At 43.1% G+C, this 15,133-nt stretch overlaps 1 protein-coding gene across 3 annotated transcripts in view; it reads right to left on the bottom strand.

Annotated features, from left to right (window-relative positions):
- The window catches only part of Ctnnd2 (catenin delta 2), a 770,274-nt gene that overhangs the window by 112,716 nt on the left and 642,425 nt on the right, over positions 1-15,133 (bottom strand). For all 3 annotated transcript variants that reach the window (XM_090332125.1, XM_090332127.1, XM_090332126.1), the window contains exons 13-15: positions 13,107-13,224; positions 6,766-6,951; positions 558-731 (exon numbers count right to left, since the gene is read on the bottom strand). In XM_090332125.1, the coding sequence (XP_090188251.1) occupies positions 558-731; positions 6,766-6,951; positions 13,107-13,224 (478 nt within the window). The remainder of the gene's footprint in view (positions 1-557; positions 732-6,765; positions 6,952-13,106; positions 13,225-15,133) is intronic.

Here is a 15,133-nt window from a genome sequence, read left to right as displayed (position 1 = left end):
TAATAACTTGAAGAGGCACCTGCTAATCTCCTTAAAACCACATCTGTGCTTTAGTATTTATTATTCCCCACCTCCTTCTCTGGTAATACTGTATAACTAGTGACACGATTCTTCCCTGTAAGTCTACAATTTAAAAATGCACAGGTATCTTTTCTTTGGGAATTGATAAAAAAACATTTTAAGTATTTATTTAAGTTTGTATACAAGGTGTTTGGAGACTAGATCTCATCAGTCAGAGACAGTGCTGTGAAAACACCATGTCATTCGTTCTTGGACAGCCACGTAGCTCGGCTGTATGCAAGGATGGGGAGCCTCTTATAGCATTTTCTAGGACTGCACTGGCAATCTGGCTTTGTAGTGGTTTTTTAGAATCCATCAGCCATTAAAAAGAAATTAGTTTGAAATGAACATCTTTCCAAGTCTAATGGTTCAATATATTTTTCCCTCTAATGCCCTAAAAAAATCTTTCTTAAAATTGTATTTCTCAATTTTTTTCCTTAAATACTTGCTCACAATTCCAGATTTCTTTCTTTTTTATGATAACAAACTAGCCATACCTTCCAGCTCCCTGCAGCCAGGTTCTGCAGGGCGCCTGCCGCCCCTTCCAGCGTGTCTGGGTTTGAGCACTCAGAGAGCAGTGTGAGGTAGGGTTTGACTATGGACGGGTGCCACAGCATCTGGATCCCTTTTGGTGGTTCTGCACAGTCAGGAAGAGGTCCTACTCCATCCCACTGGTGGAAGAGAAATGACACAGTCAACGTCTGTAACATCTCTGTGATTCTTAATGCCACCTTTTGTCATCATCACCAACAAGAACAAAAGCTAGGGTCAAAACACTGGGTGTCTATGAACAGGCTGAAGAATTACTAACCTAGGGGACCACAGAAAATGGGAGAGCCATTTCTGCCCGGGAGAGCTTATGATCAGAGCAAACTGGGGGCCGGTGCAGAAGGACTGTAACTGGTAAGAGAGGGGAAAGCTTTTTGAGAGCAAGTCTAATACAACTTTTCTAAGAAGGAAGGAACAGAGGTGGATACATTTTGATGGAGCACAGTGGAAGATGACTGCAGGTTTCATAGCTCATACATCAGTGCCTTCGATATCCAGTGCCTTCCATTTTTATTCATGATTATAACTTATGAACAGTTCTGATATGTTCCTATATAATTGGGAAAATATACCTTTATTTGACTTGGGGCACCATCACTGCCTCTAACAAACAGTTAACATATGAATGAAATGATCATTATGGTTTATGAGCTACACTGACATGAGTTGTAGATCTTACATAATCTTGATAGTTTGCTTTGAATCGAATATTATGAGTAACAGGACATGTTAAAATTAGTTATGCAGAATATTAAAATTATAGCTTATAGTCACAAAGGAATGTGAGCCCACTATTAAAAATGGTAGTTATGAAGGCTTTATACCAGCTTGGACAAATGATAACAATAAAAGTTAAATGAACAAAGATGCAAAGCATCATGGGACTTGGTACTCTATCCCAAATAAAATGTATCATAAAAACCTCTAAGGATTATAACATGCATTAATAAGACGTTTGTTTTTTATTATCTTTTCTACACTTCAAACCTGATTCTAAAAATCATTAACATTTAAATAATGGTCTAATCTTTGATTGCAAACAGCTTCTATATTTGTTTAATAAAAGACAAAAAGAAGCCAGGTGCTGGTAACTCATGCTTGTAATCTTAGCTATTCAGGAGGCTAAGATCTGAGGACCATGGGGCAAAGCCAGTCAAGGAAAGAAAGTCTGTGAGATGCTTATCTCCAAAAGAACATTGGAGTGGTGCTATGGCTCAAAATGGTAGAGAAATAGCCTTGAGCAAAATAGCTCAGGGACATTGCCCAGGCACTGAGTTCAAGCCCCACAAATGACAAAAAGGCAATAATCATAATGAGAATAGAAATAAAACATTCTATGTTGAAAAATATGCCCATATTTATTTCTGCTAAAAAATCATAGTGAAATAGAACAGCTCCTTTAAAAACTTGGTGTGGATTTACAAAATTGTTTAGATTATTTATTTATTAAAAATTGTTAAAAAAATAGCCAGGGGTGGTGACACACACCTGTAATCCCAGCTACTCAGGAGGCTGAAATCTGAGGATCATGGTTCAAAGCCAGCCCAGGCACTACAAAGCCCTGAGACTTTTATCTCCAATTAATCACTAGAAAACAGGAAGTGTGGCTATAGCTCAAGGGTAGGGAGGTAGCCTGGAGCTGAAGAGCTCAGGGACAATGCCCATGCCCAGAGTTCAAGCCCCATGACTCACAAAAAAATGTTAAAAATAAATTATACACCACATATGCTAAGTGTTCACATGGCATTTGATGTACCCACATACAAGCAGGTATGTGCCAATTGAGTGTAAAATGAAAACTGCATTTCACAGTCTAAGTAAGCTCCTTGATTTTCAAAGTCTCACCGGAAGGACTTACAGGTTTGTTTTATGCTCAATAATATAAAAATGGAACTGTTGCCTTGCGGTGCCCACACCTGTAATCCCAGCTATTCAGGAGGATGAGAGCTGAAGTCATAGAGCACTGGTATTGAGCAAAATACCTGGGCAACAGTGCCCAGACCTAGAGTTCAAGTTCTAGGAGTGGCATAAAAAAGTTATTTGCTATCACAAATAATTTCAATATTTATTTTCCAGAGGAAAAATTAACATCTCTTGTCTTCCTTCTCTCAATTATGATAACCTTAGTTTAAGTTAGGGCTGAAGGTTGGAGATGAATGACATTCCGTGGACGGTGGCTAGACTCGTATTGAAGGCCATTTTCAGTCAGCTTGTCCCTGGACTGCAGCATTTTGTATGTGAGTGCGTGTGTGCAGGTCCTGAAGCTTGAACTCAGGTCCTGTACACTGTCCCTCAGCTTGGCACTCTACCACTTGAGCTGCAGCTTCACTTCAGCTTTTTGCTGTTCCATTGGAAATAACAGACTCACGAACTTTCATACCCAGACTAGCTTCAAACCTCAATCTTCAGATCTCAGCCTGCTGAGTGGCTAGGATTACAGCACCCAGCTGGACTGTAAAAATATAATGGAATGATCAGTGCAGGGAGCTTCATCTTTTAAAAAAATATTTTGTGCTTATATGTTTCAGTAGTTGTGCAAAAAGGTTTCAATTCAATTTGTCAGTTTGTGAATACAATGCATTGAGATAAATGTCACTCTTTTTATCATTCTTTGTCATCTCTCCCAACCCCCTTCCTCCCTCACCAGGTTCCATTTTCACATATATATTGAATATGATGACTACATTCTCACACCTCCCCCCTCTGTTTGTCTCCTCCCCAGTTTGATCTCACTCCTTAGAACATACCCTCTAGCTTCCTGGAACTCCTTATGTAAAACTGATAGTTGTTCAAGGGAGTTCCACTGTTGGGATCTGCCCCCGAATATACAATACTTCAGTTAATACGTTTGTAGATTTATTCACAGGACCCTGTACATGTTTACATACAGGTACATGTATAATGTAGATATAAGTTCCACATATGAGAGAAAATGTGTCCTCTGTCTCTGAGCCTAAATTGAGGCAGGTGCTCAAGCCCCTAGACAGAAGTTCCTGCTCTTCTAACTCAAGCTGCGTCTCAATCACTCAAAGATGATTCTGCATCGGTGAAAGTCTTATCCATGAAACCAGCACATCTCACATAAATGCTTTGGAAAATGTGGATTATGAGTCCCTGCTGTCATCCTGCTCATTCCTTGACAATGGCATGAAAATGATAGCTTAACATGCATAAGGAGATGACAAAATCGAAAATAAAACAAACAACAAATTGAAATAGTCACCGCTGCCAGTGCCTTTCCTTTCTGAGCCCGTGTGCCTCCTTGCCTGACAAAGCGGCAGTCACAGCGCCTCCCTATTGCAGCCTCCAGGTCACTGTGAAGAGCCACTGTCAACTCCTGGAGGAGCTAAGCAGATGGCAGCAGGTACACCGAAGCGACATTTACAGATCCTCACACACTGGGACAGCCGGAGCAGGCAGGAGGAGGGCAAGGCAGCTACATTCTCCTTTCCTGGCTTTCATTTTTACTCTCCTTTCTTTAATTTCTGCACTATAAAGCAGGATCCATGATTAAATCAGTCGATCATTCTCTTCTGCTCTGACACATCTATGTAACTCTAAAATACCTTTTATTATAATCATTTTTGACACAACTACAGAGACAATCTGGAGGAAATAAAAGGAGAATTGATATAGAAGATAGATCACCTTTGATGGCAGTGAGTGATGGGGCTCAAAGGAGATTTTTGCTCCTTCAGAACATGGATGGCACCCTGAAACCCGCACGCTGCGGAAGAACTAGTTCAAAGTCAGACAATGTAGCTGACCTTTATCTGGGGCCTTTAGTCAAACTTTTATTGAGTTAATAGTGGGGAAATTATCAACCGTCTATTAAAATGAGGGTTTCTCCCACAAAATGATTGGAAGTATACTTTAAGGGTGATGTTAGTATATTTGACTCTGTATTGGCCACCATTAAGAAGACAATGGAGCTAAGTGTGGCTAGGATTAGAGTAAAGTAGGGAAAAATCATTCTTTACATGCTCACCTCATTTGGGTGAAGAGGCACGAGCAATTGTGGGATGCAAGAGTTCTATCAAAATGGAAATCCATCATCTATAATTAAATAAATTATCCTTCGCTCCTACTGTCTCTACAAAACTAGAAAACACTCCAAGATATAGAAACAAAAGCCATATAATGAGTGATTGTTGGCCTTAATGTACTATGTTATCTCTCATCTCTTTTGCTGTACCTTGGTTATCTCATATTGTTACAGTATTTCACCTTGTTATCTGATATATTGTATATATGCTTATTTGGTTATTTGAAATAGGATAGGGAAGGGGGGAAAACAAGATGACAGGTGGGGTTGGGGGGAGGGAAATGGGGACCAAGACATGAGAAAGGGTATCGATGTTTGTGAAGTAATGCACCTTCTCTCTGGTGAATATAATGTAACCCTTCTATTAATTACAATAAAAATATACGGAAAAAAACCTAGAACCCAGGTTAAAGGAAAGCAGTAGCTGAATTTGGGGAGGGGGGTAAGGGCATCCCAAGGTGTCTCTGAGGTTGTGATTCCAGCGGGAGACTTGGGAAAGCCTTGTCTAGTAGCATTGTCTATGTCCAAGACATAGAGCAATGGTGTTAATATTGAGTGATGAGAGGGATGATGCCAATCAAGATGTATTATACTCAGAAGTAACATGTTGGGTTGAAATCCCTTCGTATAGCCACTTAAATAATAATACTAAAAGAAAGAGAGTCATTTAGAGAACCTCGATCTCAGATAGCATTGGAAGTGGTGCTGTGGCTCAGAGTGGTAGAGTGGTAAATGGCTATGCTACTTCATTACAGGAAATAGTGAAGAGGAAAAAAGTCAACCATGCCTATTGTAGAAAGTTTGTGAATAAACAAGTATAACAAGAAAAAAAAATAAAAAAAGCTGAAGGTTGGGGCAGCAGCTTATACAACAACATCAGCACTTGACAGATGCCCAGCAAACATCAGCTGGTTGTTCCCGCCTCCCTGCTGCAGAGTTTTATTTATTTTTGGTCAGTTGTAGGGCTTAAACTCTGGGCCTGGACATTGTCCCTAAGCTCTTCAGCTCAAGGCTAGCGCTCTACCACTTTGAGCCACAGCACCACTTCCAGTTTTCTGGTGTTTAACTGAAGATAAGAATCTCACAGACTTTTGTGCGCAGGCTTTGAACTGTGATCCTCAGATCTCAGGCTCCTGAGTAGGTAGGATTACGGACATGAGCCACTGGCAACTGGCTGCATGAGGGTTTTCAATGGTTAAGAATCACAGCTTCTGGCTGGGAGCTTGGCCTAAGTGGTACAGTGCTTGCCTAGCATGCACGAAGACCCGGATTTGATTCCTTGGTACCACATACACAGAAAAAAGCTGGAAGTGGTGCTGTGGTGGATGGGCACCTGACCATAGCGGTGTGTGTATGTGGGGGGGGATAGGCACATGACTGAAATTGTGTATGTGTGTGTGTGTGTGTGTGTGTGTGTGTGTGTGTGTGTGTGTGAAGTGGCTGGCAGAGTTCTCAGCTGGCAGCAGTTGAGCACCTCCTTCCCATGACTACCTTTTCTGAGGGCTGCAGACGTTTCGATTCCTCCAGGACACAGGGACAGGCGGAGGCTGTTGGGACTGACACTGGGAAAGCCTTCTATCCAGCTCCTAGCAGGTGGCACAGATCCCCAATCTGCTAAATCCATCCCCTGTAATGCTCAGAAAAGGGGTGGGGAATCTCACTGTCACCCCCACTTCTAAGCAGTAGCAAGAATGCAGAGCCCAGTATTTGAAAATATGCCGGAACATACACATGGAGTTTGGTGTCTGGGTCTCTAGTGTCTCTGGAACTCCCTTCTCCTCTTCTGAGCATCTTGCCATGAGCACAGCAATGGCTCTGGCCATGTCAAGGACCTCACACACTTGCAGGTCAACACAGAACCACCAACGCCTGGCTCTACCCCTGCCCTTGAAATCCGGGGATGCTTGAGTATGCCAGGTCCTTGCATGGCTTTTGCCTTGATTTGCAATTTCCACACATGGAAGAGGTTAGTTACAGTCCACCTGCTAGGCTACACCACCGCCACAAGAAAACTGCAGAGGCATTCCCGCCTTCGCACATGCTCTGCACACGGCCATCCGATGGCTACCGGAGTGTGGGAGGGGACAATGGCATGCAGCCGGCCACATCACCTGATCCTGGGACTTCTTTTTCTTCTTTTTCTTGCCCCAGCACCCGGAGCTCTCAGCATCCTTGCCATTGGCTTCGCCGCAGAGCAGCCCGTCCAGCTCGTCCGTGCCCATGTGCTGTCCCTGAGACGTTTCTGCTGCCAGCCGGTAGGAGAGGTTCCGTAAGATGCACACACAGTTTTCAACGGTCTGGAGGACACCCCCCCAAAAAAAAATAGAACAGGAGACAGAAGAGGAGTGAATAAAAGCTAGACAGAGCTTCACACCTCCACTCTGGAAAGGCAATTGCTCTCTATGTACACACTTTTCTTTTGGGAAGAATTTAATTTCAGTTTACTTTGTAAAAAATTTACAGCTGGCTGTAGAAGGAGGTTCCAATTTCACAAGTCTATTTATGCATCTAGGGCATGACCCCAGTCTTCTTTTCCACTATTTCCCCCACCCCACCTTCCTACCTTTATCTTCATCAGTCTCATCAACCTTTACACTTCCTTTTCTCACATGTGTACATTGAGTACTGTGACTGTATTTGTCCACCATTGCTTTTTCCACTCACCTGCCTCCCTCACTCAAAACATGTTGCAATTTCCTGGTATTCATTGTTTCATACTGCCTGTTGATTGCTGAAAGGGCTTAGATGTGAAGTTTCAGTGGTACATAAACTATACTTCAGTCAGCTTGGTCATACATAAACCGCTACTCCTGTATTTTGGGTCTCAGGTCTACATTGAAAAGAACCTAGAGAAGTTTTGGTTCTCTCAGCTAAGAAAGGAATCATCTTTCTATAAACATTGGCCATTATGGATTGAAATTCACATGTGAGGAGAAAAACTTGTAACTACAGACAAATCCCTAAACCTGTCTCTTTGTAGAGGTGCAGATACCAGACTTCAGTTAGTACTGGAGGTGTCACCAGCAATCATCATTTACCCAGCCACTTTCTGGGTGTTAAAAGGAGCAACAGGTTATTTCTCATCTCTTTTGTTGTCCCTTGGTTATCTCATATTGTTACAGTATCTGACCTTGTTATCTGATATACTGTATATATGTTTATTTGAAATAGGATAGGGAAGGGGGAAACAAGATGAAAGGAGTGGGTGGGGGGAGGGAAATGGAGACAAAAACATAAGAAAGGGTAGCAATGTTTGTGAAGTAATGCACCTTCTATCTGGTGAATGTAATGTAACCCTTCTATTAATTATAATAAAATATATTAAAATATTCTTTTTTTTTTTAAAAAAAAAGAGCAACAGGTGTGAAGCAGAGTTGTTCCAGACAAATGTGCTGGCTCATCATGAGTTTTTTTTCAGGATGGCTTCCATTCCCATTTTCCGAGCAAAAGGTTAAACAGAGGTAAGTGTTCTTGCTATAGAGGTAGACATGTGTGGAACACTATCATATGATTTCGGCAAGGTACTTATCTCCAGAACTCAATATCCCTCTGTACTATGGTCACAACAGGAGCCTACAGTTGAGCAGATGTCGCGCCTGGTGGGTAGAATAATGTCTCCGACACAGGCAGGGTCCGCAGTCCCTGGTAGAGCCTGTGAGTGTGTTAGATTCTGTTGGGGAGGTAGAAATCAAGGCTGTGGATGTAAGTGAGGATGCTCACTGGCTGAATGTCACGTGTGGAGATTATATGGATTATCCATGCAACTTGTGAAATCACAAGGACCCTGTAAATGAAAAAGGGAAGCAGAAGGGCTGAGTTCAGAGGGTGTATACGGAAGGATGTGAAGGGCCACTGACTTGGAAGATGGCAGAGGGGCCACAAGGCAAGGGATGTGAGTGGGCTTCAGGAACTGGAATAGAGAAGGAAATGACTTACCTCCTACAACTCCCAGAAGTCCGGATGACACTTGGATTTGAACCTAATGAGACCCAGTTCAGATTCCTGATCTCTACAGTTGTAAGCTAATAAATGCATGACCGAATTTGTGTCATTTGTTCCAGCAGCAATAGGACACTAATGCAGCATGTAAGCATTGCAAAAGAATGCCTGGGGCCCAACAAACACTACACAGTCATTTACAATGCTGGGAGACTGCCCAGTCTGGGATCTGGGCAAAAGACCTATTAGTAAGTAGTTGCCTTGGCCTGGGTTTGAGTGCCAGCTCTGCCGTTGGGCAAGCTATGTACTTCATCTCTCTGCTTCAGTGTCTTCACTTGGGAATTGTGCTTGGAGACGGAAGAACTGGCTTCACAAGACTACTACGAGGTGTTATGAGAGTTTACAGACACAGTACCTGAAAAACTGCACCTGCTAAGAAAGTATCTGCTGCTGTTATGGGAAGTGGAGTGTGGGATTCTGGAATATCCCTTCTAATAACTGCCCCAGTGGGTTGAGGCCTGGGCAAATGGCAGCTGGTGAGGCAGAGCCAATGTGTTGTTTGTAATCTGTAACAGTTTTTGGAAAACACATGCCCGGGCGTTTCTCATCATCTCCGGACGTTGACCCCTGGGCTGACACAATGGCAGAACCAGGACAGAAACTACATCCTCTACACAGCTTCAAGCATGTAGCCTCTGACCTGCAGAACAGTTAGTCTGCACACAAAACTGCCCCCCTTTAATATTTGTTCTGTCCTTGAGGAACTAGAGGAACAAGGAAACCAAAGCATTTTAGAAAGAATCCTAAACGGAGCTAAATTTTACTGTGCAAATTCGACCACCGCTGGAGTTTTCATTTTTTTTTCTATGTGGCTACCACCACTGGAGGCAGATGATCCGATTGCATCTCACAGAGGTGCAGGGTCAGGGTTGAGGCAGACAGAGACGAGGCTACCCAAATCCTGCCTGGTAAAAGCCAGCTGCAGCCTGTGCCCTTTATCTCCCAGGGGAGGAGAGGGATGGAAGTTGTGAAAATCAACCAGGAAAACCAATTCTCAGGATCTGTCTCTGGAGCCTTTGCCATTCTAGACCTTGCTTGTTGGCTTTTCAAGGTTTCAGGGTTGCTAATTCCATAGGCTTTGAGTCAACTTGATTTCCTATTTCAAGCTTCAAAAAGGGAACCAGCATGAAAGCAGGTAAACATGGGCCGATGCATGAAAGACAGAAAAGTCTCTCATTGAAAGGAAAATGTTATGGCACAAGTCAGAACCATTTTCAAATCATCTCAAACTGATTTTTCTTACATCAAAGACTTGGGAGAATCAACTTCTTTCTCATCCTGCTGTTCATCCTCCCTGGGGCTTTGCCGCCTCTGTTTAACAGACGGCTACTGGGGAGTAGCTCTGCAGTTTTCAGAAATGCTTCATGATCTCCCTGTGGCTGGGAGATGATCTGGGAAGAAGGTGAGAGGGAAAAGAAAGAGGAGAAAGGAGAGAGAGGCAGGGAGGGAGAGAGGGAGAAGAGAGAAAGAGAAAGGGAGGAGAGGGAAAAGCATAGAGGGAGAGAGGATCAGGAAAGAGAGAGAGAGGGAGCGAGAAAGGGTGAGGGACAGGGGAGACTAGGACTAGAAGGGAGAGGAGAGAGGTTCCTCAGGGATGAAATGCCTACCCTTCATTAAGCTTCCTGGAGTGTCACAGTCTGACTTGGTTTAGGTAAGCTACCATTCTCTGAAGGAATGTAGGAGAGGAAATGGGAAAAAAAAAATAAAAGACCAGGGCAGCAGAAGGCAAGTGGCAGCTGGTGGCTTTGCTTGTGGCCCACTGCTGTCAACAATACTCTTAGCCATTCTTCTTGGTCACAGGGTCATTCAGAGTCCTTCTTTCCTATTAGAAAGGGCTCATTCGGAAGTCATCTGCAGAGTCTCCACCATATGTTACCCATTCAACAAACTGTGCCAATTATAGCAGCAGAGCGGCAAGCCTGCACAGAATCCAGACTCTTTTATTCATTAGCTTCTCTAGCCTTAAGGAGCATATGTTCTCATATTCTCCCCTTTCCTGCTGCTGTGAGAGCTCTGAAGTAGCTGAACGCTGAACAAGGGGGTGGGGGGGCTGCATGGAAAAGAGTGGCACAATAACGACATGCTAAAACTCCATAGCCCTGGCTGGCTACTGAAGACATGTCAGGAACAGAGGTCACGTGGCATGTCCCTCTGGCTGGAGGGGAAGGACTAGGGTATTGCTTGGGGCCCATCTTGATGTCCAGCCCGGCACAGTGATCTTTCTACTCATCAGGGGTATTTGGTCTTCTGTCTCACAAGGAAAGCTCCTTTTTCTTCCTTATTCTTCCTCTGGAGAAAATGTGGGCACTGAAATAGGTGTCCCAAGATTGTGGCAAATCTGATCATCTCAAAAAACAGAAAGATGGTATTTGTGCCATGGTGCATGCAAGTTCTCAAAACGTATTCCTGGAGATGGTGGAAACTTCAGAGATGATAATGGCCGGGGAGCTTGACTGAGGCCCCGGCCTCCTGACTTGGCTGTTGAGATAGCATGAAAGTTCTTTTGTATGGCTTTGCCTCCCAGTGCCTTGGTCTCTCACTGTGGTGAGTAATAAACTGCTTGGCCTAGCTGCAGCAGTGAATCTGTGTCTCGTATATTAACATGCCTCTGTAAATAATCCAGACATCTTGACTAGTCACTTTTTTAGGGATTTAATTTTCTTGTCAATAATTATTGAAAGGTTTAAAATGGTTCTTAGAGCTTTTTAAAAAAGAAGCATGTAAGCTGAGCACGGTGAGTCATGCCTGTAATCCTAGCAACTCAGAAGGCTGAGCTCTGAGGATGAAGGTTTAAAGCCAGCCTGGGCTCAAAAGGATCTGAAACTCTATCTCTAATTAACCTCTAGAAAATGGGAAGTGGGGCTTGGCTCAGTGTAGGGACGTAGCCTTGAGCTGAAGAGCTCAGGGACGGCACTCAGGCTGAGTTCAAACCCCATAACCCGCACACACACAAAATAAATAAACAAAAGAGATATGTTAATTTTTTACTACATTGTGGATTGTCTTTGGAGTTAATAACTTGAGAAAGGAATGCGTGCAACCCCAGCAGGCTGAGGGATGAGGTGACAGGCAGTGTTGTTGAACACTGTGCTGGGGCACCAGGTGATTGAGACTCTGAGTTGTTGGGTTCCAACCTTTGGGAATTCTGAGATGTCAGTAATTAAAAAATTTCTTGGTAACTTGAATTTGTGGTCAAGGCTAAGAAGTGCGAGGCTCACTCACCCACCAAGACAGTTCACAGAATCACTTACTTTTGACTTCTTTTTGTAATCTGACTTTACAACATCACTTTCAGCTAGATCGCCAACTGGTCCATTGGAAGGTTCCATTCGTTCAGGCGGGTTCTCAATCCATGAGTCCTTGACTCATGTTCAAGGACAAGCCTGGAGGTCAGAGTGGGATACTCCAATTTGGAGAGTGGGCCTGGGAGTGGGGCAGACATGTTCACTCGAGCTCCAGAGGCCACTCTGAGGGAGAGGAAATGCTCTGAAGCTGGGGTTCACAGTCAGGGCCCCGTCTGCCCCCCACCTCCCAGGACACAGAGTGTCTCTTTTGTTCAGTAGTTCTGGGGTGGCTTATAACTGACACCTGGCCAGTAGAGGCCAAGGATGCTGCTCTCCATTCCCATTGCCAGTTAGGGTGGCTCTGAAGACTAATGGTAAAGTCGGTGTTTCTGTCAAGATCTGAGATTAGTAACTTATATTTACTATGAGATCGAAAGAAGTGAATCAAGACAAACCCAACACCCACTGCTCTTTGGGCTTGTGATCTAAAGCAGTTATAATTTAACATGTTGTCACATGCATTGATGTGGCCTTGTGTCATTTTAAACAGATCTTTTAGGCATTTAAAATGACAATGAATACGGTTAGTTATTTAAAAGAGAACGTAGGAGAGTAATTATTCATATAGTTTGTTTTTGTTTTTTGTTGGTTCTGGGGCTTGAACTCAGGGCTTGGGCTCTCTCCATGAGCCTCTCTGTGCTCAAGGCTGGTACTTTTCCAGTTCAGCCTTTTCTGAGTAGTTTATTGGAGATAAGGGTCTCATAAACTTTCTTGCCCAGGCAGGCTTCAAACTGTGATCCTTAGAGCTCAGTCTCCTGAGTAGCTAGGATTACAGGTGTGAGCCACCAGTGCCTGGCTCATACTGATAGCTTGTAATACTTTCTCTTCCTGAAAGTTGACATTATAAAATCAGAAGATCTGGGGTACTATGATATGCAAAATTGACACATTCAGCTGGAACATCTATGCTTTGAGTAACATACAATAATCTGGATGTTCACTCCATGTTGAAGTGACAACCAAAAGCCCTGCCTAGGTAATGTGGAGTGACGACAGAGCTCAGAACAGAAGTATGACCATGACTCTCTATGGCTGCTATTCATTGTTGGGTCCCATTTCCTGGTTGCCTTTATTCTTTAGCAAGCGTAATGGCTGAAGACACTACAAACCTTGCTATCGATCTCACTGCTGCCCAGCGCAGACTGAATCACGTAGAGCAAGGCGTCCGTCAGCCCGTCGCACTCCCGCATCCGGCGGCGGGCCTCCTCTCCAGCCGAACTTACATTCCTGCAAAGCCAAGGGACATCAGTGACTTCCTCTGTGCTCACCCAGGGGACATCCCCTGAGAAAGCTTCTCTGCTTCTACAACATTCACCAAGAATATTGCTTTAGCTTCGACCGAATCAGACAAGACATAGACACCTCGACTGCAACTTGTGAATCAGCGCGCACAGGATCTTTTGCTTCTTTCTTCCTTTCTTCTTTTGGTGGCAGTTCTGGGCTTAAACTCAGGGGTTGGTCACTGGCCCTGAGCTTTATCACCTAGGGTAGCACCACCCACTTGAGCACAGCTTCATTTCTGGCTTTTTTTTTGTAGTTAACTGTAGAAAAGGGTTTACAAACTTTTTCCTGACTATACTCCAACTGTGATCAGTTTTGAGCTTCTGAGTAGCTAAGTTTAAAGCCACCAGCACCTGGCTAGGTTTCTACTTTTAATAACTACACTGAGATGCATGGAATATATTTTAAGAGGGCCTTTGCATTTATATTGAAGCTAAGGAGACTTTCTTATCCTCCTTTACCCTGTTCAACAGAAGATGTATGTTTTCATTCTGATATTCAGCTTTTTATCATTGTTAAAAACTTTTCATTAAGTTAAGTCAGAGTCTTGTTAGCTTATGACTAAGAAAAAATGATGTTAAGAACAGTACATATTTAAGCTTCAAATATCACAATCTTAACACAGCTCAAAGTTTTGTTCATGTTTACTATGAGTCTTGAGATCAGGCTTCACTGTTTTAAAATTAAGATCCTAGGATAGGATAGGGAAGGGGGGAAAACAAGACGAGGGGCAGGGGTGGGGGAGGGAAATGGGGACCAAAACATGAGAAAGGATGTCAATGTTTGTGAAGTAATGAACCTTCTATCTGGTGAATATAATGTAACCCTTCATTACAATAAAAATATACGAAAAAATTAAAATCCTGGTAATGTTTTGCACTGGCCATTCAGTGGTTTCTTGTAGCCATAGTCTTAGGTATTTGACAGTGAACCAATGTTCAACCCAAGATTCTCCACTGTCATTATCTTGACATCATCTTCTGTCCAACACGTGGGAGACAATTTCCATATCTGGTTAGAAAATTAGTGCAGCAAATGTCTATGCAAAAGCAGCATTAGAATAATACTTGTATACTATGTACTCAAAGTACAAATAAAGAGTAATAGAGATAGGTGGATATGACCAAAGTTTACTTTTGATTATTACTGTAAATTTCAGAATCTACCCCTTTGTAATTAATTTATGCTAGTATTTTTTTAAAGCACAAACATGTTTAGCATCTATAAGTCCTTTCTATAAAGATCTTAATTGCCTTTGCAGTTGGGAGAGGTCATTTGGAAATTTCTACTTAGGATTCTGTCGTCTTTTTAGTTTAATAGATTTAAAGCAAAACCATGTCTACATTTTCCTATTAAAGCAACAGTCTCTTCAATTCCAAGGCAACCAGTTAAGCTGCTTCATTTTCCTGTCTTCAGTGAGGCTGGACATCTCATTACTCTGAGCCTCTGCCACTCAGTGAGCTTACTTAAATCAAGCTGAAGACACAATGCTCTCCAAGGATCCACAGTGGAACTTAATACCATATGTTCAGTTGAACAACCACAATTTCACAGGAAAGAGGTGACTGTTGCAGATGGCTAGCATATGGGAAACCACAGGGGAAAAAATTCCAGGGATAGGATTTCCGGGGACTCAATTTATTGGTGATTAGCTGTTCCCTCTGTACTCTCACAGCTCTTGAAATCTCCATCACTGGTCACTCACCATAGATCTTGCATTGGATACTGAGGCTGTAACCTGATGACTACAGAGGTACCTTCCAGAGGTGGAAAATGTGTCAGCAGAGCGCCTGACATGTCCATTTAGATGCTCCATACAAGTTGTTGGCTGTTACAAGTATGTTCAGTTCTTCTG

The sequence above is a fragment of the Megascapheus bottae genome, chromosome 4 (genome assembly GCF_031878675.1).
Source record: "Megascapheus bottae isolate mThoBot1 chromosome 4, mThoBot2.hap1, whole genome shotgun sequence".
Taxonomy (NCBI): domain Eukaryota; kingdom Metazoa; phylum Chordata; class Mammalia; order Rodentia; family Geomyidae; genus Megascapheus; species Megascapheus bottae.
Note: the sequence above shows the minus strand (reverse complement) of the source record. Positions and strands in the feature narration are given on the sequence as shown.